Source organism: Lepisma saccharinum, chromosome 8, assembly GCF_977018435.1.
Source record: "Lepisma saccharinum chromosome 8, izLepSacc3.1, whole genome shotgun sequence".
NCBI lineage: Eukaryota > Metazoa > Arthropoda > Insecta > Zygentoma > Lepismatidae > Lepisma > Lepisma saccharinum.
The window spans coordinates 63,352,438-63,379,148 of NC_139236.1; the positions used below are offsets into that span (position 1 = coordinate 63,352,438).

Sequence of the window (26,711 nt, forward strand, 5' to 3'; positions counted from 1 at the left end):
TTTAATTCGGAAAGTGATAATAGTCCGTTGGTGCCAAGTCTGGGAAATATTGGGGATGCTCCTATACCTGGAATCGCTGCTGCTCCAGTCTATCAATTGTTTGACGTGCCCTATGGACGGGCGCATTGTTCTGCAGAAGGATGACCCCTCTCACCAGCTTTTCTTGTTGAGCTTGGAATGGAAAAGAATGATTTGATTTTTGTTATATAGCGTCGCTTTCCTTCCACTTTATGCCTAATCGCGACGATGAAGATGAGTGATTATATTGTTAAAGGGACACCCACAAAGAACGTCAATGCCCAAGCCTGGATTCGAACCCGAGACCCTTGGCGTCGTAGTACGCTGTGCATAAATGTGACGTCAGAGACAGATTTCTTTGAACCCTCACTGGCCTTACCCGATGATGCACCGTGCAAAAGGCTGGTTTTTTGTACCAAACCCTTCAATCCTGAACAGGTATAAACGGGAAATTGACAATGAAGAGTTGGGGGGGGGGGTATAAAATAATAAGTAACAAAGGACTACACGTGATAAGAAGCTATCGCGTAAGCAGCTCTCAACCCCAAAGTTATCCCGAAGCGCGATAAGGAGAGTTTATTCCAGAAGTCCCGGTGGAAGTTAGCTCCGTCTTCCGGGAACCGGGTGAAATTCATATCTTGCCGTGCGTAGCGACGGGACGTGGATTTATGGTAATTGCCTCTTCGGTATTTCGAGACGCCGTAAATTGCTGGTCGATATGTGTTTGCATTAATGAAGAACGATAACATGAAAGATTGCGGACCTTGGAAGCGAGTCGTTTTTGTTCCGCAGCCCGAGGAAGGCTGGCGGATCTGGAATTTGAGGAATTTAATTGATTGAGAGCCGGGGACTTGCAAATTGGCCATGTGTAGAACTCCCTGCAACTAGGATAGCATTAATTTGGACGGTTGTTTGTTCTGCCAGTGCGTTCTATTAACGGACACTATATCATCAGACAAACGCCGTGGTGATATCGTTAGCGTAGAGTGCGACGAAACGAGAGGTCCTAGGTTCGAATCCTGGGAAAGGCACTTATTACATCCTGCAGTAGCCTACTAGACTCGGTATTTGGAGTTATTCATCAGCGGTCTTTTTCAATATCCACATTCTTATTGTAGAAATACAAGATAACCAAAAAAGTTCTTGCCGTTTTTGATCATCAGAAACAAAAAGGTATGCAAAGAATGTCACATACTGTTAGTCCTCAAAGTAATCCCCATCGGCATCCAGCACCCTTTGTCAACATGCCTCCAGCTGTGCAGTGCCCTGGCGATAAATCTCGGGGTCTCGGACGGAAAGAAATCCGTGAGTGCTTGCCGCAAGTCTGCCTCATTTGCGAAGGATTTCCCACAAAGGTGGTTGTCCAGGGAATAGAAGAGGTGATAATCTGTTGGCTCAAGGTCTGGAAAGTACCGTGGATGGCACAGTATCTCCCAGCCAAGTAACTGTATGGTATCCTTGGCCACCCGCGCATCACATGCGGCTTGGCATTGTCGTGAAGAAGCAGTACACACTTGCGATTAACCCATGCTGGCTCCTTATGCTTCAGTGCCTGTTGCGCACGTTGCAACTGCTGCGAGTAGAGGTCCCCAGTGCTGGTTTGGCCCGTTGGTAGCAGCTCATAGTGCACCCCTTTGCGACTAGTCCACCATACAGAGCATGATCTTGCATGGGTGTGAAGGTGGTCTTGTGGCGTGAGGCACAAAGTCCCGTGTTGACAACCAATGTCGGGCAAACTTGGGAATGTCATATAGGACCCACTTTTCGTAACTGGTGAGCACTCGACCGAATATGGGTGTGTTGCTGTGCCAAGAAAGTAACGAGAAACAGGCTGTCACTCGTTGTTGCTTCTTGCCTTCTGACGGTGTATAAGGTACCCTCTTGCTCAACTTGAACGTCTTTCCTGTGTGATGCAGGTGCAGTCTGGCTGTTTTATCGAAAACCTGGAAGTGGTTGGCAAGCTCACCACACCTTAGGCTGCTGTCCTCCTGTTTGGCTGCCTTCAGGGCCTCATCATCCAGGACCTGTGGTCGGCCACTGCTGGGTTCGTCACAAAGTGACAGATCTCCCAACCTGAACTTCTGGAACCAATTCCTATTGGTGCGTTCATTCACAGCATTATCCCCAAAGGCTTGACATATTCGGCGACTCGATTCTGCTCCGGACAAGCCCACCTTAAAGTCATAAAGCAGACAACCCCAAACGAGCTGCTTCAACACTTCCATTTCTCTTCGCCCCTGCTAAAGCTATGGCTGCTATGAGTGCGCAATGTGTCTGTATTGGGCAAGACCAATGTCCCCACTCCCACACTGACCACTTTTCCGGGACGTGGCACACATATTTTCCTATAAGTGATCAATTCTTCCCATGTGATGTTAAAAACGGCAAGAACTTTTTTGGTTACCTTGTATTAACAACATTAAAGTAAACTGTGAATGGTGGCTTAGTATTAATGAGAAGGGTGGTGGTGTATTTCACTTACAAGCTTCGCCATATCGGACTGAAAGGTGAAATTTGTGTTCCGAGTTTCCTCTCCACGTTTATCAAAAGATTTTCTGTATACAGACTGTCCAAAAAGTCACGAAACCGAGAATTTGAACGTACGTTGCTTTTGTACCAAAAGCGATAGGCACATGAAACTTAAGGTATTGACTTTGTCTATGTGGATATTTTTTAAACACTAAACATGAAAATCATGCTCTACATGAACGTTCAGTATGGGGAGAAAGTTACTGAAGTGTAAGAAAGTATTTATACGAAGTATAGACAAAGTTGAATAAAAGACAGCTGAGGAGTTGCTTGCAAAAATTTTCGTTGTGTATCGACGGTCTGTGTGGGTATTTATCGAATGTGTAAAGGGACGATAAATCTTTACGCATTGCATGCGTTACAGACGATTTATGGGCTTAATTATAGCATGTTCATAATGTGTTTTCAAGATTACGAGGTATGCTGGCAACATTGGTGGTGGTGCCAGAGGCCAGGTATGCCCGACATCTGGCTATGTTATTCAGTCAGTGCCCAGATGAAAGAAAAGATTTGAAATTTATCGTACAGAAAACTAACACACCTACCTACCCATCTTTTTCCTTAACGTACCTCCTCTATTTGGAGTCAGAATGACGTATCTAATCTAGCTGTGAAGTAGAGTACATATCCCAAATGTAATTATTTCTTAAGAGTCGGACAGATTCCTAAGAATACATTATTTCCCCTCCCTTGTAAATTTCATAAATTGAAGTTACGTCCCTCTGGTTTTCACACGACGCACTTTGCTTCACATTACTCGATAACAAGAAAAAAGAGGAGTACCTTTGCCTGAAGAGGCAAGTTGCTTATCCTGAAAATCTGCAATACAACGCTACATGCACGAAGCACGCGTTGCATAACCAATTAGGCGCGCCGCTTTGGTTTCACTCAGGCTGCGCAACCTTAGGCATTAGTGAATAATGTACGGCGGAGGTAAGAGATCATCATTAACAGTTGTTATCGAGCCATCAGGGGGGGGGGGACTGGCAAGGAACGCCAGAAAAACCAGGCTACCCCTGCCAAGTGAGTTTCTCTCCCGAAAAGGTCAAATATTCGCTCCACTGGGCATCGGGAGCGGGCTTCGATTTTTTCCCCTTCTGTTACCAGGGAAGGAAGACGCTCGCCCAAAGAAGGGATGTTCTCTCGCTCAGACGCCCTCCAGCCTTTCTTTGATTTCCCGGCGAAGAAGGGTTGGAGGAGGGAACATCCAATGCTTACCGCTGCACGTGTCAAGGCCGTGGAGTTTTATTTCCCTTCCAACTTCCTACCTTTTTCTTTTACGCTTTGCAAAAACTGCCTCTAGCTTCCAGAAGCATTCGGAAACAGTTTCCCCCATCCATCACCTCCAAAGGAGCCGTCCACTTAGCGAGTTCCTGAGCGCCAAACCATCTTTCAAAACGAATATGAACGCTCATTGGTGTTTATGAAGGCTGGGAAACAAATCAGAGGGCAGGAAATTTCGTAAGAGAGGTGAACGAAGTTCCTTTTAATCTTTAAAATCGCACAAGGACATTTTTTCAGAATTGAAGACCCCGGTTCAAGAACCAGACAGCTCCAAATTATAAAAGTTTTCAGGAGACACGAAAAACTGAATAAAAGAATGAAATGAATATTCACGTGCAATAGCTAGAAGCAACAGTAACATACATATTGAAGTGTGCGGTCTCGATAGCAACTGCTGCACGCCGCCGAGTGGCCGGTGCAAGAACCAGACTGCTCCAGGAGCTGTCTTTGATGATGCGCCAGCAGAGACACGCCAGACAACCCCTTTTCCATTCCTACTACGCAACAAATATGTGGAGCTGTCTGATTCTTGCACCAGCAGATAGAGCATTTTTTTCATGATAGATTACAGCAAAAAAACAATTTTGACCAAAAAGTGGAGCTGTCTGGTTCTTGCACTAGGGTATTCAATTGCTAAACGTAGCACTTACACTGTTTCGTCGACTCTCTCTAAGGTGCTTGTGATTTCTGTTTACCCTCACCTAAACTCACACATTGCATGGGACACCAGGGCAGCTGTCTTCTCTCGAAAACCACTATGATATTCCAAAATTTGAAAAATCACATCTGCTTAGAATTTCATCTACAGCAGTAGTTCTCAGTCTTTTGTCAGTCCAGGACCCACCTGGAAGGATATTACACTTCATGGGACCCATAAGCGTGGGCGCCGGCAGCATTACTTGTAGGGGTGTACACCCAGTTTACAAGTATAATCATTAGGACTAGGATTTTCATGACCTTAAAATTGACAAGAAATGACCTTTGAAAAATGAATTTCTGACCTAATACATGCAAGAAAATGCCCTATAAACTTATAAAAATGACCTATAAATTCTGAAAGATTTGTAAAACAAATTTATAAACTACCAAGAGAAATACAAATTAACGTTACAGTATCTATCACATGATCATTGTGTATGGTAGTACAAGTAAAAAAATTCACATTTTGTCATCTTTTACACTTTAAGTAGTACTGAGTTGCAGTATACAACGAAAACCATATGCAAATTTTCAAAAGTGAATGATTGTCGATTGTTGGACAAGAGAGCCTTGTACGTACATGGAAAAAAATTTCTCGACTTCCAACGACACAAGAGGAGTGTACTTGAAATGAATATCACTTGAGACACTTGCTGTTAAGTCACTTTCAATTCCATGGAGTGCAAATCGCTTCCCTGACTAAATGTCCAATACAGAGCACAAAACTTTGTACTCCTTGTTTTTTAACAATAATCCGTCTGGCGACAATATATTTACTGATAGAGGGGGAAATCACATTGTTTGAGCTGAATTGTTATACACAACATCTCGTATCAACAATACTGCACAAAATGTCCTTGTTTCTTCAAACACTGTCATTCAGAACTGTGCTGAAGGCAATGAGACGAGAGTCTGGAACCTCTCCCCTGTAAAGGGTTACATTTGTATGTAAAATGCCATTTCTTTCACCAAAATGTAGAGAAATGCATAATATGACTTTTAAAAGGCCTGAAATTGACTTAAGTGATCTAAAAAGTTTAAAAGGTGACCAAAAATGGTCAAAAAATGAAAAAAAAAATGTCCTACCAAAGTAGTCCCAATTTATTAACTTACGTGTGTAACACACGTTCCTATCTACTTATGCAATGTTTCTACCTTACCAAAAAAGATGCATTTGCATCAAAATCCTATCCCTAATAATCATATTTTTGCTAAGATCGAGTACTTTAAGAAATCTGATTCCCATTAAGTTAAACACCAGAGAGATTCCGATAAAAAGCAATGATCGGGCGCGAAAAACAGAAATGTAGAGTTTAGACTACGTACAACACAGGTTGAATTTAAATTGTTAAAACAATATATATTAGTAATTTGAATGTAATAGGTTTGTAAGACACAGTGAATATATTTTCGAGCCTGACTTCGTGACTCATCAAACGCCCCTTGGGACCTAGCAATGGGTCGCGCCCCATAGGTTAAGGAACGATGATCTCGAGCATTCACGTGAATCATTGCGTAAATTGCTTTCACGGTGTTCTAGATATTATCAATAGTTGAATAGACTTACGTAGCCACAGAACTATGAAGAGTATCTAGGCAACAGCGAAAAGAAACAGAACGAAGATTCACATTAATGTTCCACACACAGAAAATTAAAAGCATCATATCGATTGATGCACCAGAATGCATCAATTGATGCACTAAAGTGTGTTTTATGGTTTCTTCAAAGAATCAGATTCACATTTGATGCATTTGGGTGCATTTTTGTATGTCGTGAAAGAAACACCAAAGTGCATCATTTGATTCAAGTGAGGATTTATTTCAGTCGAGATGCACTTCAATCCATCAATTGATGTTCTTTGATGCACCAGAATGCATATTTTTGGATGATGCACTTAAACTCTGTAGCTCAGACCAAACGCCTATGTAGCTCAGACGAAACGTTTAAGTACATCATCAAAAAGATGCATTCTGATGCATCAAAATGCATCAAGGTGCATCAAAACGCATCAACTGATGCATTGAGGTGCATCTGGACTGAATTAAATCCTCACTTGAATCAAATGATGCACTTTGGTGTTTCTTTCACGACATACAAAAATGCACCCAAATGCATCAAAATATGAATCTGATTCTTTGAAGAAACCATAAAACACACTTCAGTGCATCAATCGATGCATTCTGGCGCATCAATCGATATGATGCATTCGGTTCTCTGAGTGCAGAAGGATTTCTAAGCATATGTAATTTTCAAATTTTGGAATATCCTAGCGGTTTTCGAAAGGAGAGGGAAAATGTAAAACAACTGCCCTGGTGTCGGCAGTCCAGCCGAGCCTTAACATGCTCCACCGAGCTGGCTAACTTTTTAAGGTAAATACTGGAGTTAATGAAGATAAGTTCTTTTCTTAGGTGATTCGACTTAATTCTTCTAATAAGGTATTTTATAATTTTGTAAATATTCGAGCAGACTACAAACTAGCAATTCCATGGTTCCTTAACTGTACTTCCACTTCCAGGTGCTTCTATAGAACTTGAAGGAACATGATTATAATCTACGTCATGTCTGCATGGACTGCTACTGCACCCAACCTAAATTTTGTAAAATTTTACTGTAGAGTCTTCATCAAATTCATTATACATCTATCTAGCTGTTAACGTTCCTGAGCTATATAATACAAGTACGGGTTGTTAGTACGCAGGGACAAGTACAGGAGCGATCGTTACAAATCAGGTTTCGCTCCCACAAATTTCATCGTTCTGACATTCACAGTTCGCTGTTGACCACAAGAGAAACCTTCCCAGTATTGGTCCAGGGCCCGGATGTTGATAACATATCATCTTTTAACTGGTGCAACGTAGACATTGCTAACTAGTACAGAAATCCTGAACACCCTCCTCAGGTTGAAGAAATGTAATATTTTTGGGTCATTTTTTGGTCATTTTTTACTATTTTTTTTATTTGTCGGTCATTTTTTAAAATTTTGCGCCATTTTTAGGTCACTTTTTAAAATTTTGCGTCATTTTTAGGTCATTTTTTTTAAAAAAAAATTGTGTCATTGCATGTTGAAACAAGAAGTTCAACAATTTCTGTTTTGTCTGAATGTTATCTTGCGGTACTTACTCTGTGTTTAACTACCAGCGCAACAAAGCCTGTCTGAAAATCGCCAAATGCAACATTGTCGAGTTTCTTATTCACAGTCCGTACAACACACAAAGGTGAAGAAGCAATTGTTAAATTGTTTGTTTTGGAATATATATATATACTATTTTCAATAAGCATATTGAGTTTTGTACGAATTTTTGGGTCATTTTTTAAAGATTTTAAGTCATTTTACAGGATTTTTGTTTTCATTTTAAAGGTCATTTCTCAAAGATTTTCAGGTCATCAAAATACGGGCCCTGCGATCACAGTCTCGTGAAATAGGCCATTGTCCGGTTCATCTTATAAGTCCAGTTAAGGAAATTTAATGGACTGAATGATGGTGTAGGATGATAACGACACACACACGCATGCACGCGCGCGTGTTCATGCGTGTGACCATATCTCATTGCATGATGTTCACCAATCCTAGTCTTTTTATTGCGTGGGTGCTGACACAATCGGAGCCGACAGCTGTGTGACCGTATATATCATTTCCTTTTTTGTCGCTGTGTGCTGTTGACCTTTTTACAAAGTTACACGCGAAAGCCCAAACCGCTGTTACTGATAACTACCAGGAACGACTAAATTAAGTCATACACGCCATTTCAAAAGCACCAACCGAAACGTTCAATTCCTCGTTTAATTATTGAACGGTTCATTATATATTCTCTTGCTTCTGCTGATGAACGATGCATCGCAGTCGGTGCAGATATATTCAAGGTCTGGATGTAACCACAATATGATGGTCGTAGAAAAACCAAAGCGAACCAAAAATATGGAGGACGTAAATCAAGTTAAACAGAATTATGGCGAGAAGCCGAAGATATTGAACGAAAAGAGCACACGGAATGGACCATTAATGATATCAAAAGTGGTGGGAATAAAGAAAAGACGTGTTGAATATCACTCGATTGAACTCAAAGACCTATAAGACAAAGCGTCTCTGTGACATTAATGGTAGAAAAGTGTTATACTCGGGGACACGAAATTACGAGCCTCAAGGCCACGCGTACCCAATGAGGGCGCTGTTGTCATGTTGAATTGACGTTCTCCCCCTCGCATTATAATATTTTATACTTCATAATTGATTCATTTTTGTACTTTATACTTCTCTTTAAATGTAATAAATGATAGAAAAGAACGACAGAAATTCTTAATAAATGAAAAAAACTTTTAAAATACTGAGCACATTGCAAAACAGTATTTCTTGTTTAAGGCGAGGAGGGACAATTTCCCCTAGGTCTTTCTCGCTGGGGCAGCTGCTGATCACAGTTGCCAACTTCGCTCTTTTGGAGCCAGATCTGGCTCTTTCGTGCACTCGTTTGACTGTGAACTGTGGAACCCGCCCTCTGCCCCACTATGATGCCACCACTGGCTCGGGCCCATAAATACCAACTTTTGCCATGAGTGTACATTTTGCACGTGATGTGATATTCGTATAGCTATAGGCTGCGTCACCCACCTCTTCTTTCCTCCCCATGAATTTTTATATATAGCGCTGTGGCTAAGATGAAGATGACAATTTTGTTATCCGGGAACCCTTTATTTTCGATTTTATATTAACATCATTGGATTATTGAGATGGGTGATGCCGCCAAATATGCAGCCTTCGTTAATCTAGCTCCTTGAAAATCCTCTTTAGCTATATTAATGGTGAAATTTAGCTCTATTATGCACATCAGGTTTGGCAACACTGCCAGGATGGCCGTAGGAGGCAAGGAGAAATGCACTAGGCTTATGGGACCATTATTTTATTCGTTCTCTCGGGAATATCAAACATGCGATGACGTAAAAAAGTACATGGACGGAAAAAGGACACGTTGAACTATGTCATAGTAGGATAAGTCGAAACTCTCATTTCATGAGCCGTAACTTGAAGTTGAAGTTGATGTCCCATAAGGAATACATGGGATTCGGTAAATACTAATTCATCATATTTTTCAAAAATCGTATAAGGCTTAATAATCAACTTAGGAAACCGCTTCCACTTTCCACATGGGGAGAAATTCATACTCTTCATTTCTGGCGGAGATCTTTTTAGTAGCATTGCTCATTCCGACGATATTGGAATAAATGCAAGCCTACTGCGTAATTGTCCCTCTTCGCCTTAATGTTTTAGAAATATCAACGTAGACGAAGTGAATACCCGGTGTAAGTTTCATGGCCATTTTGAACACCTGGAAATGTGGTCCGTTTGCGAAAATAACCTATCGCGTACATTTGTTTCTCCATGTTACGTACCTAAAGTAACAGGGATGAAGAAACAGGTGAGTGGAGAAGGATACATAATTTAGAACTGCATAATTTTGTATTTCTGTCCAGATATTATTTGAATAATTAAATCAAGAAGACAGGTGGACAGGCCATGTTGCACGAATGGAAGAGGAAGGAAGAGTTTACAGGATTCTTGTTTGGGAACCTGATGGTAAGAGACCTGTAGGAAGGCCAAAGATGGAGGGATAACGTTGAGATGGACCTAAAGGAAATCGGTAAGGATGGAAAAGATTGGATTGATCTTGCCCAGGATATGGACAGATGGAAGGCTTGTGTTGCTGCAGCCATAAACCTTCGGGTTTAAGAAGGCTAGAGAGTTAGTGTGTGTGTTCGTGTATGCATATATATATAATATGCGCGAAGTCCTTTGCTGTGGTCCACCTTCGAACACCCCTAACGGCGGTCCTCTACAGTTGATCTTAGTTCTCACATCCGCCACTTGAGGGCGGTATGGTAGGCACTTGGGTAACTTGGGTAAAGCAGCTGAAGCCTGGCCGAGCCACGTTCGAAAAACCACGCGAAAGTCCATCCAGCTGCAATTTTTCACGCAGTACCTGGACCAGATCTCTCGGCTGCGATGCAGTGGCTATCGAAGACCATTCCTTCAGTTTCTGCTGGCTAAAAATATGTTTGTTTACGAGCTGCGATAAACGCACGGCCTGCTGTTCTGCTTCACGCGCTCAAGAATTCTCAGTGTGTCGACGCGAGAAAATGTTTCGCAAATCGTTAAGTGCATCGGACCTTTCTTTGGTCGTACGCGTTCTTATAAGAAAAGTAGGGTTTCCTCCCCTCATAGAATATACAGGATGATTAAAAAGTCTGAGAAACGTTTTAGAAATGTATCACAGATGAGCGATACAACTGACCAGCGGCGGCTCTAAGGGGAGAACCGCCGTTCCATGGCTCTACCCTCAGACAAAGAAATAGCACTTGCTTTGCCAAAATATAGTTAAATTAATACATTTACGAACGAGGATATTCGAATGTCGTAAGCGTTCGAGCTTACGGCCGAACAGCTGTTCTCTCACTTGCTCTGGGCCAGCATAGTCTGGCCTAAGCGCAGAGGCATGCGCGGAAGCATGAAAAAGTCTCCGCAGTTAACGAGCGAGGATGTGGTAGCCCAGTGGCAACCATAAGACAACCAGCCGTGCCAGCTCGCGTCGTGCCACAACGCGAGAGCTTTCGCATTGTGTTGACATAGTTGCAAACTTCACAGAGAAGTGACTAATCCTGACCGATTTGTAATACTCGTTGGAGAAGTAATTCGCGAGAAAGATACTTTCCTGCATACTTGGCAAGAACGAACGTAATATCTTCCCCAAATTTATATAACCATTTAGATAGATGCGTCTAAAGACCCATCCAAACTTTTTTGTTATCGATTTCTTCCTTAAGAAAAGATATATCCCTTGCTCTCACGCACACACACACACTCATGTGTTGCAACTGACGTTGACAACATTGAAGACATTTTCTGTACAAAAGAAGTGCCTAAATATCAAAGGAAATTCGCATCACCAGGGGATTTTTTACTTTGATATTTGTAAAAAATCACACGGAAAATCTATCAGTATACGAATTTCACTTGGTTGGAGATATAGCCTAATTCAATAAACCAATCTTAGGAACTCTGAATTTTTGTTTGCAATTTTAGTAAACAAAGTTAGTAGTGGGATTGATGCTATTATAAGGACACTTATAGCGTAGAAATGAAGAGGTTATTTGATTGAACAATCCGATTTGGCTACACTTAAAACAATGTCAAGAGGGGCATATGCCCCAATTCTTCAAGTGTGATATGCTTTTAATCCCAAGAATTCTGAATTCTAGTGTAGAAAAGAAGAACCCTCAACAGACAGATTTGCCTACACTTAAAACTATGCCAAGTTCCCATATGATCTTATTGTTTACAGTGTGTTTTTCTGTCAAAATCCCAGGAATCTTGAATTCTAGTGTAGAAATGATGAGCCCCCCCCTCAGATTGATTCTAGAGGGGGCTGACTCAAACCCAGAAGCCTCTTGATTACTAAACCAAAAATACTTATATTCTCATGCTCTTCAACTTACAAATCAATACATTAGGGCAAGAGCAGGCGTGCAAATTGCTTGCATGTTTTTTCTAATCTTTGATCAATTCCATGTCCCGGCCAGCAATAAATTATGCACGCCTGGGAGATTATATCTGCTGGCATGCAAGAGATATAATCTACACTGTGCCTTTTCAGAGAAAATTGCATGCCATCCATCATGTCATTAACTCCAAGGGAAATTCTTAGTAAAGAGAATATTGGCCTCTTGCATGTTGTCATGCAAGCCTGAATTGGATTCAAGTTTTGTCTTGTTGTGATAATATATACCCGAGTGTGTAACTTACAGAATATTCATTGCATATTTCTGTGTTTGAGCTTTCCTGCAAAAAGCAGAAGTGCTGTATTTGAGCTTTCCTGCAAAAAGCAGAAGTGCTGTAGACATAGTTCCATGGCTTATATGTTTTATAATCAAGAGGCCCCCCAGGTTTCAAACCTGGTAGAGTGTGTGGGCCTCCCTGACGGCAAAATGTTGGTATTATTGCCTTGTAATCAAGAGGCTTCTGTGTTTGAGTCGGCCCTCTAGAATTGCTCTGTGACTCTCTCATTTCTTACATCATAAACATATGATTTTTCACCTATGAGAATAACACTACATATGGTGTCATCGGGGAGTGTATCGTGGAATTCACAGATAATTTTAATGTTTGTCCTGTCATTAACCACAACTTGTTTTCTTTTGGAAGTGTTGATGACAAACATGGGTCTCTGTGCTTTGAATTCATCTGGTGTGTAATACATGTCAGTATTGCCAGTAGTGACCCTTTTGTATGCTGTAAATGCTTCATATAATTTAAGGAAATCATCCTTGGACATGTCTAAATTATAATTTTCTCTAGGAAATACCTCATTTCTGCCATTTTAAAGATAAATGTTCTTGATGTTGCAGTTATCAAATTTACTTGAATTTTTTTCCTGATTATTGTGTCTTCCAGTCTGAAACAGTACCACCACAAAATCCGGCATGTCATATTGTATACTGGAGAATGAATTTGTAGCATCAAACTCATAATAGGTACCAGATGCAGGCTTCTGTACACATTGATATGTATAAAATTGTAAAGGAACCTGTGGATTTTTTAGAATATCTGCTTTGTATTTAAGAGCATAACTGGCTTCATATTCAACAACTGGCATTCTTAGCTCCATAGTCTGAATAATACATTTGCCTTCATCAGGTAGGGTATTAGGCAGAGCTTCCCCTGTAGAATTTAATGCACTGTACCTCATCAAAGCATTATTATCATTGGCAGCTCTTCTAAATGTGATTCTTAAACCACCCTTCCACATAATATCTTTATAATCTGAGAAGAATCCTGGCAACAGGCGCATGGGGAACAGCACTGTGTGGTTTTTGGATAATATTTTATCACCAGCCTCAAATCCACCTATTTTGTAGTAAGAAGCCTCGGTTTTGGATAATTTTAGTGTGGCCAAAGCTGTGGAGGTAATACCCGGATAATCAACTCTGTTTATAACAACACCATGTTTTCTGATCTCAATTTCAGAGAACAGATGTGGCACAAAATTATCTACCAATCTTATATTTGAATTTGCCGGATAATCTGTACCATCGAGTTTTACAACATCAAATTTGATGTATAGATCTGCTCTGTGGGGGTGTATAAAGCCATCCCCTACATCAAGATTAACCTCAATCTCTGTGTTGGGTTGATTTATATTTGCAAATGTCCTCCTGTTTGGGGGGAATGATTGTAGCTCATAACTCTCAATATTTTCCATTTTTTTCTTGTATGTATTTTTATTTAAATATTAATCTCTATGATAGCAGTTGTTGTGGCTCCAGCAAAATCAACTAATTCTTCTTTTTCATTAGTGACCATCAACTCAATGTAATCTATTCTATTATGACACACAGGAAAATATAATGTTGGGGATGGATTGTAGATGATTGGCTCCATAAATTCAGAATTGGGTTTGAATGTTGCAATGATGCCAGTTTGTTTGTGAGTGCCTATGCCATTTGATTTGGTGATCATACCCTCGGCCACATTACAGTGAATATTCAGAGTCTCTATGGCTAAGAATTTAGGTATATTAATAGCAGTGTGTTTGATGGCCGCTTCAAGTTTTGTGTTGTTCTCAAATCCTAACAGCTCTCCTATAGTACCCAGATCCACTGTTTCTGTAGCAGATACAATCTCTACTCTGTGAGTGACAGAATTTTGAGTTAATACTATACCTCTGGGTAATTGAGCATTTAGAGTGGACAGATTATATTGCCCTGGAGTGATGACAATTTTTTGATCCCCTACTGCAATTTTATTGTTGTGATGTGTAATGTTAGGGATCAAGTACATGCCATAAAATGCTCTGAGAGCTATTGTTTTGGGATATACTATGTCATCATGTAATCTAAGTTTCAATATTGAATTTTGGCTGGTGAGATGGAATACCCCCATGATGTTTCAGATACCACAAGGCTTTTTGAAAATTTTCAATTGATGGTTTATTTATTTGAGACATATATCTAAGAACAGATAAACACAAATGTCCGCAATTAACATCTTTGAAGTTTTGAACACGGGCATTATTGTAATAAAGATTAGCTGATTTTAGATATTTTACTAAATTTTCAGGTGGAACACCTCCAAATGAATCAAACACAAATGCCTCATTTTTTAAATATTTAAGATAACAGATCCAGTGAGTGCCCTGATTTTTGTACTTATCCAAATTAACTATGCCACACTTTTTGTTGAGTGGTTGTTCTGGTAAAGAATCAGACATGTACACACCTCTAAAATTTTTGATGCCCAGTGGCTTGATTAAAGCTTCAATATCTTGGTTTGTAAGCGGCTCTTGTTTTTTTTAAACTTATTCATGGCTCTCTTAACACCTTTGCCTTGTTTCTCCATGGCCAGGTTATGGCGCTTCAATTCATCTAATTCTGCCCTATTCTTCTTGGCATCTATTACTGTTTTTGCTATGGCAGCTGATCCCCCGGCCAAGCTCCCAACAGCCCCGAGAGCAGCTAAGATGGCCGGGATAGTAAATATAAATCCACCCACATGTGATTTTTTTCTAGATTGCTGTAATTTTTTTAATTGGGGGGTACTAAGTAATAATTTCATACCATGGCCCTTGGCAATACAAGAATTTTTTTTCTTGCGCTGCTTTTTGGTTAAAAGACTATCAATAGTTTTAAGAGATTTAAGACCTGCATAAGGTATCTGATACATAACACCCTTGGCCTTCATTGTAGGTTTATTATATACATATTCACAAACCCCACCCCAGTTTTTGTTTGGTGCTCATAGCTATGGTGGTCCCCAATGCTGCTATTCTTTCACTTAAAGAAGCATCTTTGCTTACAAATCTACCAAATGCAGCCTCTTCTAATTTCTTGTATGCCACATGTCTCTTGTCAAGATCAGAATGTGTGTTGTATGCTATGTCATGGTCTCTACAAGCAGCATCTAGGGGATTAACACCAGGATCACCTCTGTTTAATCTATGGTCCAATTTTGTGCCTGGACCACAATACTGATAGCCTCGTATGTGTAGTTCAAATGGCAACTTGTTTATAATGTCATTAACCAGCCCCCGACCCTCAGAAATATTCCAAAATTTAGGTGGTAGAGTATTAATAATTTTTATAAGATATCCAATGCCGTTAGTGTCATTCACTATAAAATTAGACAATTTGGTGCTTATCATGTCCATAATTCCAACCTTTTCATTGTAAAAATTGTGGTTGCCAGCATTTTCCTCCCCAGCTATCACCAGCAACCTATCTATAAGTTTCCTGACATCATCAACCCACACAATTCTTTAGGCAGGGTGTTATACTGTTTGATCCCACTACCTGTCTTGATTTAAGATTTTTTAGGGTTTTGTTGAATCTCTCTACAATTGAGGCCTTGAGATCACTGTAACTCGAATAATGTTGTATTGACTGGTTTTTAATAAATTGTTGGAACACAGAATTATAAAATTCTTTGCCATTATCTGTTTGCAAATAGCGCGGTGATCTTCCACTCTGATTGATGATTGTCCTGAAGGCTTCTGTAACACATTTTCCAGTCTTGGATTTGAGTGGCACAGCCCAGGCAAATTTTGAAAATGTGTCTATGACAGTGAGTAGATACTTGTAGCCCTTGTTGATTTTGTCTAAGTTTTTCAGCTGTCCACTTGCCATCTCAATCAAGTCGCACTGCCATAAATCATCTATGCCTTTTGTGACTACTGGCAGTCTCTTATAATTATGTCTGGCTTGTCTGTGTAATTCATCAACAATAATTTGTCTAGACATAATATGAAAACAAGAATATTGCAACTATGGGGTGTTCAGCAGCTGATACTACAGGATTTTCTAAATATAATTTGTCTCCTATTTGTATATGAAATTCCAGAGAGCCATCATCTTCAACATAAGATGTTTCTAATGTATTGGGATCTGTAAAATCCTCTAATTCTACACTGGTGATTTTTGCTTTGTTATCAGCATTTGTTATTGATAAGGTAGGGTAGTGGTGTGCCTGTGGTTGAAGCCAATATTTGATCTTGATTGGTCTAAGTGTGCCCCCAACAAAAAACTGGTAATAAAATTGTGTAGGGGACAGCATATATATTTTGCCTCCTGGTGTAAATGGTGAATCATATTCTTTGTTAGGGATGCTGTATAATTCAAGAATTACTGTATGTTTTGGATTCTCGATTATGCCGGTTATTTCTTTTTCTGCTGTAAGCAATCTGCTTGTTACAGATTCAAGGTGCTCATTGATGGTCCTAACAACATCATCATGGCCTGGCTTGATTTTTATGTCCACAACAAGTTTCTTGTATTGTTGCACAATTTCTTGTAGCTGGGTAGCAAAAATAGACAAAGCATTTGCTTGATTGGATTCCATGGTCCCTAGCTGTTGCTTGATATTAGCTACAATTTGCTGTAAATTTTCAACAACTGCGAATTTTGAATTTTGAGCAGTAAGATCATGGACCTGTCTTCTGATATCCTCAAACAGGGCATGCAGTTCATTAATATGTTGATTGGTTGGTAGAGTGGCCACTGTCTGAGTGAGTTGTTTGATCTCTGTCTGGATATTCTTGATATCTTCTGATTTCAATATGCGATTCACAGCTCTCTTAATATTTTTAAGTTCCTGTGATGTAGGCAGATTTGATACAGTATTCTGCAAAGATTCAAGGACCAATTTCACATCGTTTAATTCAGAAGCATCAACCACACCACGCATAGCATCTTGGAGCAGGGCTATATCTGCCTGAGTGGGTGCTGATTGTTGTAAAATTTCAAGCTTTGTTTGGATATCATCGATCAAGTGATGAAAATGAGATAGCTCAGATTCAGTGTTGAGGTTTTCAAGCTTTGTAATCTGTTGCTGGACAGTGACAAGGGTGTCTACAATACCAGGCAAGCGGGATTCTAGAGATTCTTGTACATTTGTCAAATCATTTTGCACTGCTACTATTGTACCCTCAAGATGGGTTATGGTACTTTGAATTTTTTCAAAATCTTCATATGTTTGAAGTTGCAGCTTAATATTGGCAACACTCCGAGTTATTGCACCCAAAGCATCAGAAGATGGCAAGTTGTTCATAAAATTTTCAAGTGTCTCAATTTTTTCTTTAACCTCGGCTATGGCATTGTTCAAGGGGTCCAGATTAGGTATCTGGAGTGACTGAATCTGTTCCTTTAGAGTGGAAATCACTAGATCAAAATCTTCTTGTGATTTTATGCTTTTGACAATTGTTTGGAGCTGTGCCTGGACATTATTTATTTGCTCTTCCAATTGTTGTTTCAATTGCTCAGAGTTGGTGGCCTGGGTCTTAAATTTGACTTGAAGAGCTGCTACAGCCTCTTCTAAACTTTGAAAATTATCCAATGTGGCCAAATCAGTATATTTCTGAAGCAATAATTTGAGTTCAGAATCAATTTTAAGAAGAGGGTCCATGCATTGTGATTGCAAATTTGTAATTTCTAGTTGAAGACTGGCATTCAGTGTGGTTTGTAAAGCTTGTAAATCACTTCTTAATTTCTTGACTCTGACATCAAGCATCAGAATCTCATCACTGTGATCTTCATGTCTTGTATGGCCAAATATGTCATTAGGCATTTTGTTTTAGTGGTTATTTATTATTGAATATCTAATTCTTAATTCTATAAAAAAAGGTATAAGTTTGTCATAGGATCCCGGGACCTCAATATATAAGCAGTCACCAGCAGAAACAGTATATACAGTGCCAGAAATCATGTTTGAGTGCTTAATTCTATAAATATTTCTCCCTATTGAAATTTTGACATTACCGTCAGGGGTTGTAATAAATTGCAATTGACCACCTACAGGTAATTGGTAATGATTTAAATTATTGTTAAATATGTACAATATTTTACCTGTTTCATCATCAACATCTGTAAGTATGCTGTTCGGATGAATAATTAACAAAGCACTCAGTTTAGATATTATATCAGGAGAGGGTGCTGGTATCGGCAGGTCCATAATACCTTGTTTTTTGAACCCAAATAAGTTCATAGGCATGTTTATTTATTTCAAATCATGCTCTGTAATTGGGCATTGATTGCCATTTTTCAAATCACAATGACCCCATGGTAGAGTATGTATGCCACATGATAAAATGCATCTCTTATCATCATGTGGGTCCAGAGCCACTTTTCTTACAATATTTGTAGTCAACAAGTGATCCACACTCTGAATTCTGGATTCTGATGTTCTGATTGTGCTACATGATTTGAGGCAATTTTTGTAATCTTCAAATTCAAGCTCTTTGTCTACAGTCACTCTGCCAATGCCCTTGGCCTTTTTGGCAACAGCAGCACTACATGTTTCAAAACTGTACATCTTGGCCCTTAACCCAGCAAATGCCACAATAACATCACCAAGTGTCTCATCTTTTAACTTGCCAGGCACCTTTTTGTTGTGGGGTTGAATCTTTGTATGTTCACTGGTATCAAAATATTCAAGCAATGCAGGCTGGGACATATCTTTATAAACATCTTCTGTTTGAATATCAAGAACAAAACTATCTGTGTCCATGTACATCAATTTTACACGATCCTTATAAAAAGGCTTCAACACATCATAATACAATTTTAACATATGTAATTTGGCCAATTCCAATATCACAGCCCCTACATAAATAGGCTTATCAAACTTAATCTTTGTTTTTTTCATGTTGAAAAGTGCCATATTTTCATCATAAATTCTTCTGTAATTGAAATTAGGCTTTGCAATCAATTTTTTGTTCCGGCTGGGGTCAGTAATTATTTTAACATCGGTATGTTTTCTGACATTTTCAATTGTTTTGCCATACACTGAATTGACCATCAATTTAAACAAGGTCTTATCAAATTGGCTCATTGCAGATGTTCGAAGCTCTGTATTTGTATCAATATATGGTTTCAACCATCTTGAGTGCCTGAACCTCAAAACTTTGCCAATTTTGCTCACTTGAACACCATGATTCATCAGGAACTGGAGGTTTTTGTAATATATGACATAACCCTGTTTTGGCTCTAGAGTCATCATCAATTTCTTCTGTTTAGAGCCAGATGAGCACTCAACCTCAGGAATTGGGGGCAGATCAGAAAATGTGTTGTGTAAATCATCAGGAATTGTCAGATCAACCTCTAAGAAGAGGCCATAGTCTCTGTCATCAAAATCCTTAAGATCTTCAATATTGAAATCTTCAACCCACTCAAGCCCTGCATATGGCAATTTATCCATCATAGCATAACCATAGAGGCTGTTGGCATCTACATACAGTATATAATTTGATGGCAGTGCTGGATCATAATCAGGAATATATTTGTTATTTGCTCTGGCATATCTCTGAGAGCATTGCACTATGCCCCCTCTTATACATTGCTCCATAAACAGATACATATCCTGATCTTGGATCAGATCCAATTGCATTTTAGTGTTCAAAAACATTGCAGACCATGCTAGGCCTGGCGCACTGTAAAAATACATTGGATCCAGCTTATAATTTTGCATGGAAGATTTTCGAAATGCCTGAAGTATATCAGCTAAGATGGTCACATCAAGTTTTAAATATGCCTTGTGATAATCACCAAATGACTTGCATTTTAAATTGTTCCACATCAACTGGGCATGGTGATAATCATCATCAGTGATTCCAGATCCTCTGATTTTGCTGTAAAACTCTTGTTGTGGTGGCAGAGCACACTCATCAAATTTAGAAAAATCTGTAACATAGTCATATGGATATACACCCTTCCGCCTAATTAATTTCAGGTCCTGATTTGGAAACAAAGCACATGTAATTTTGAATTGATCATCAGATAATTGAGTGGCCAGTGTAGCCAGGCTAGCAGACAGAATTCTGTATGAATCAAGAAATCTTAAGTGAATAGGAACACCATTAACTTTAATTATTTTGCTAATAGCAATATATTTCTCATCATTTTCTGCTAAAATATTTAAATTCTCCTTGTCAAACCCCTCGTACCTGATCAAATGATGAAAATCATAATTGGATGCACCATGGCAAAATATAGGGACAAATTTTGGTCTCTGGATCTTAATATTACAGCTATTACACAGGGCCATTAAGAATTTACCATCTGTATGGGAATGGTGATGTACCTTGATATTTGTATCTGAAAATTCAGAATCGCATACCGGGCATTTTTCTGCATTGTTGAAATCTTCAATCTGATCCTCTGTTAAAGGCAACATGGGTTTTGATTTTAATAAGATATTAGATGCTATGTCATGGCACTCATTTTCTAGTCTATGTGCAAATTCTTTGATGGCATCTGCTCCCATGTATAAATTTTTTTTACTAACACCACCATCCTGTACAACAACATAATAAAAACTAGAAGGTTGATGTAGCTGGTATGGTGTAATTGAAGATTCATCAGGATCTGGGCTGCAGAATGCAAGAGGTTTGAGGTTTGATTCAAAATCACAGACTATATATGCTGGGTGTTCCAACAGGGCTTCAAATTTTTTGAATTTGGCATTTTCACTTGGGTTAGGCATTACCATATGAACAGGTTTATAATTGCCACAGTATTTCAGATGCTCAATTAACTTGTTTTTAGCAATTTTTGCATTCACTTCACGAACCCCATTCACCATTTTTTGACCATCAAATACAGTTAAACATCTTCTGCACAACTTAAATATTCTATTAGATTTGTCTTGTTGTGTTCTGACTAAAACTTCAAGATTATGTATCAGAGTGTAATGGTGTGTATCATCCCCTTCAATTAAGAGCAGATCAATCGGAACAGCAGAATCATCATCAAATGTACTGATTCTGAGAGGTGCTATCAAGCAATTGCCACGGCCAGTAGAACAAATAAATACATTAATAGATAATTGTTTACCATTAATATCCCTGGCCTTTTTTTAAAATTTATCAATATTCTGAACAGATATTGGATATTCTAAGCCCTTCATTGCTTCATTAAAAATGTGTTCATATTGTTTATAATAACTTATTCTCTCAGGATGCCTTAAAACTGGAAACAAAGCAGCTAAAATACACCACAAAAAGCATTTCTCACCATTATTTTCAATATTGACCACGGCTCTTTTGTTTTTAATATTGGCAGGTAATGGCAGATATGTAGATCCTTGTAATGGGCTGAATTCAGAAATATTAACATATAACTTGTGTGGAGATCCGCATAGGCTCCATCCTGATTCTTTTGCTGCAAATTCAGAGTGTTTAATATTCAATTGATCTATCAAACTGCTTATTATTTTGTCTAAATTTGCATTTGAATATACAGGTACAGCTTCTGTTATGTGGGGCTGTGTAAATTTTGTGCCATTTGATTTCTTATATTGTGTAAACAATTTGAGGGACAGCTTATAAGAGCTATTTTGTGCATTTAGAATTGCCTGCACATCAGGATTTATACTGTTCAAAAAATTCTTAATGCCACATCTTGGCTCTGATACAAACCGGTAATCCCTAAGTTGGCCATTAAAACTGCTATGGATAGGTAGTGCATAGCGTGGCTGCTTTGCTGCTCTAGCATTAACAGGTGCTTCATGCTTCCTTTTCAGACCAGATGTAGATGGTTGTGAGGGCAATGTTGATGACTGTACATAACAAGTACACTTGTGCCATTTGTAATATGCCTTGCTTAATATTTTATGGCATCTTGGACACATTTTTGTGGCCTTTCTGCATTTCTTAGAGTCACAAATATGCCGGTGCCTAGATCAATTAGAACTAGATATATTTTTATTACACTGATTGCAATATTTTTGTTTTGGCATTTTTATTGTTTATTTATATAAAATTTCTTGGTCCAAAAAAACAGAACTATGCCAAAACAATTATAACAGCAGTTAGTGGCTGAGCTGGTGCTTTTATACCCAGACAACAGCAATAACTAGGCTCTGGTAATCCCCAATATAAAATAATTTTGCTCTATTATGCTGTTGTACAACACACTTTACCAGGTTTCAGATCTGGGAGCTATCAGTTGTATATCAACTAGCAGTAATTATTCTCAAAATCTCACGTGTGGAGATATTATTTTGCCACATGTATTTCAATCTTACACATTTTATCAGAACTCAAACCCGAGCCTCTTGTTTACAGAGCAACAATATTAACACTTTGCAATCAGGGGAGGCTTCACATTTTATCAGGACTCAAACCCAGAAGCCTCTTGATTACAAGGCAATAAAAACCATGGGGCTATGCACCACACTCTACTGGGTCTCAGAACCCAGGAGCTATGAGCTTTATATCAATGTACACATGGCAGAATCAATCTGAGGGGGGGCTCATCATTTCTACACTAGAATTCAAGATTCCTGGGATTTTGACAGAAAAACACACTGTAAACAATAAGATCATATGTGAACTTGGCATAGTTTTAAGTGTAGGCAAATCTGTCTGTTGAGGGTTCTTCTTTTCTACACTAGAATTCAGAATTCTTGGGATTAAAAGCATATCACACTTGAAGAATTGGGGCATATGCCCCTCTTGACATTGTTTTAAGTGTAGCCAAATCGGATTGTTCAATCAAATAACCTCTTCATTTCTACGCTATAAGTGTCCTTATAATAGCATCAATCCCACTACTAAAGTTCCATTAAAATTACCTCTTTCATTAGATTTCTATGACATATGCTAGCGAAAACTTTTCGATTTCTTGATCACGTTGGCACTACCCATCATACTAGCTGCCAGCCGCCACTGCAACTGACAGTCGTAATACTGATGCCAATAGATCGACAAACGCTCAAAGTTTTTTTCTGGACGTTCAGGTCTAGGAGCGGTGCACAGTCAATCTTCATCTCGAAATTTCTCACAACACCTCTTAATACTGATCTACACCGGTGAAATTCTGCTGGAAATCGTCGCTGCTTGGTCACAGCGGACAAGGTTCTTGCGTATTTCAAAACTCAAAACGACTTCTCACGTTTCGCCATATTTGCTACTACTGCTTCCTAGCGGCAAACCGTGGTAACTATGCGCTCGTTCGTCCGGTTACCTACGGAGTTACCACTATCTGCTTGCATCTGTGGTGATTTTCTAAAATGTTTCTCGGACATATGATTTGCGGTGTATTTGTACTTTTGTTGCTTACATGTTTCGAGACGACAACGAGACTGGACTGGATCTACAATTTTAAAATGGGATCAGAACCACGTGTCTCCACCCGGAATCGAACGCGGAACCTCTTTTTACAGGTCCAGAGCGTTACCACTACGCTATCTGGGAAGCCCACCAATATCCTAGTACAGTAAAACCTCGTTAATCCGGACTAATTGGGGGATAAGTTGACCGGTTTAACGAAAGTCCGGATTAACTGAAATAACCTAAAAGAACAGTAGAAAGTGCATTAAGACTCAGTTTATAGCAACAAAACACGTTTATTATGGTGTATTTAAAGGGCATAGGCCTAAATACACTATACAGTACAGTAAAATGTAAAGCAATACTGTACATACAATGCAGTACGTACGACGATTGTTGACTTGGAGCCACATTTAAAACCTTGCATATGTTTTTTGCCTGTCCGGATTAAGCGAAGTCTGGCTTATCGGAGGTCCGGATTAACGAGATTTTACTGTATCTGCAAAAATATTAGTGTGTAAGTATTCCACTCTTATTACATGCATCAACTAACTGAGTTTTGCTTCAAAATATTCAAGAATAATATCAGAATTTTAAATTACCTCTTATGTAATAAGAAATTAAAATTTTTCGGCACAATATTGGTGCAAAATAAATGCAAACTTGGAATTTTTACGGACCTGGCGAAATATCAAAATGCTGGAATAGTATCGACTAGTATCGGTAAATCTAACCGATATTTTCCTATACCGATACCACTAGTATCGACCGATACATCGGCATCGGTTCAGTCCTAACGAGAACTGATAAATATGTGGATGGGATATTAGGAAAACTATGTTAAAATATCGTGGCACACATTTCAAAGAGGCGAAAATATTTGGAAATATGCAACCATCACAGTTTCCGCAGGGGTGTTATAACTTTGTAACTGCCCTGACTAATGATCCTTCTCTAAACTCATCTTCGTTTCTTTCTTCTTCCAAATAAACTTACTAATCACGTATTTTGGCCCAAGTTTATCCACTTCGAAAAAATAAAAGAGGAGAGGGGGGAAATGCAAATTTTTTCGCCTTACAAATGACGTAATTCCTCTGGCGTACTGGGAACTTCGGGAAGTGATTAAAGATGGAAATGCAATTCTCCCGAAGTCATTGAAAAATTCATCAGATTTCAAAAAGCATCACTTTCCTTAGAGAGAGAGAGGGGGGGGGGGAGGGAGAGAGAGAAAATGAAAATTCATGACATCATCAGCGGATGAGAAATGGAAGATGGTAAGAAGATCTCTATCAGCAGAGAGAGATCAACCAAAGCGCGAGTCTCTTTCGGCGTCAGGAGATTCGCCGACCGATGCTCTGATTGAGTTCTTTTAAATCGTCGGGAAGTTTGGTTTGGGAACCCCCCTCCCCCTCGCGGAATGGCATGGAGGTGGGAATCCTGCATGCAGTGAGAGTTCAAACAACCGATCTCTGTTCATCGTTGTGCACCCTGGGAGCTGTAGGGCCACAGGTTTGACAGAGTCTGGCGACAAAATCGCTGAAGTTCTTGCCTGAATATTAGTGGCATTAGAGTTCACTCTTAATTGAATCAATATCCATCGTGTCTATTTTATATGCAGCAGTGGCGTGTCCAGGATCTTCGAAAGGGGGCTTTCGTCTACTTTTTTTTTAGTAGTCAGTTCTCATTTTGTCATTTCCTGGTTCGGCGTTCTTTTTTAGGACTACTGCACCAAAGCGGGGGCTATGACAACCCCAAAAACCCTTGGGCACGCTGCTGTTTACCAGGGCCGGCCTGAGGCATGCAATATACGTCGGACCTACACCCGAAGTTTTACTGAGGTCTGAAAATCAGAGATTTTTGTTAAGAACAGGAATGAAAATCGTAATATAAACATTATAGAAAAAAAGTAAACAATGATTTTTTTTATTTCGTATTATTACCTAATAGGAATAGGCAGAACATGCTGAAGGTTAAAAACCAAGAATTAGGGTAAGAACACGGTGAGGCACAAGGACCCTTGCTCATCGATAGGGAGACTGGTCAGGCCATAGAAATGTCAGGATATAATGAATGAACGGGCAGTTGCACAAGCACTTCGACCACCATTGCACAAGTGGGCCTCCCAGATGGCGCAGTGGTAGCGTCGTCGCCTTGAAATCAAGGGGTCCCGGGTTCAATATCCGGTGGAGTCACAAGTGGTTCGGATCCCACTTTAAACTGTAGGTCCAGTCCCGATTAGCCTTACTGTGCATAAAGTGGACTTAAAACACCAACTCAACAACAACAACCATTGCACAAGTTTTTCCCACTCAAACTGCTCCCGAATTCTTTCAGTTGAGCGGTCAGCGGCCGTCTGGACCAATCACAGAGCCTTCCACTTGAAACAAGGGACCCAAGATCAAACAGTGTTTGTTCTTGGGAACCTCTTGCGATGAGCAGATCTCCACTATGTTTTCCCCCGTTTAACTCCATGCTTTTGAATTACCGGAAACTTGTCCCTGCGAGTTTCTGCCGATGTGTGATGTGCTTCACTGTGTTTTTACCCTTAGGAAGTGAGGGTGCAAACAACAATTTTTTTGGATCACTACATCTGTGTTAAGTTTAGAGATTTTCATCTGAAATTATTATAGCAGTAAAATAACGTTTTAAACCCCTTGTTTTAACATTTTAAGTAAGAATTTTAGATAAGGGGATATTTCCCCGTATACACTGAAGTGCGCAAACTGGCCAAATGTGCCGACGCACGCAACAATTTTAAATCAATCACTCAATCAGTAAAATAACCAGGAAAAGTGGCCTTGTATGGCATTTGCGTGAAATCGATCAACACGTTTCAATATGGTGGACTTTTAAAACCTGCATACTACGGAAAATACACTGCTGAGGCCTGGAAAATATAATATTTTTATAATGTATTTCAATTTTGCTTCTCTCTCTCCCGCGTTTGTTGCACAGTGGGATCCATGAGTATTATCGTGCAAATTGTCCAGGACTATTTTCATTATTTTTTCTCTTACATCCTATGTGTTCTTAAGCCATGTATTTTTATGTATGCTGGTGGAGAAGTTGTCAACAGCTTTTTTTTAGTCTTCTTTTAA

General features: G+C 39.3%; 2 protein-coding genes across 3 annotated transcripts in view; one reads left to right on the plus strand and one right to left on the minus strand.

Moving 5' to 3' along the window:
• The window catches only part of LOC145991062 (putative G-protein coupled receptor No9), a 648,328-nt gene that overhangs the window by 186,680 nt on the left and 434,937 nt on the right, over positions 1–26,711 (plus strand). The window lies entirely within an intron of this gene.
• On the minus strand, positions 1,659–2,243 carry LOC145991820 (histone-lysine N-methyltransferase SETMAR-like). The gene has a single exon (XM_083127865.1). The coding sequence runs from the start codon at positions 2,241–2,243 to the stop codon at positions 1,659–1,661; it is 585 nt and encodes a 194-aa protein (XP_082983991.1).

Excerpts from the sequence above, each read along its gene's own strand:
- LOC145991820 (XM_083127865.1), bottom strand. The coding sequence starts at position 2,243 with ATGGAAGTGTTGAAGCAGCTCGTTTGGGGTTGTCTGCTTTATGACTTT.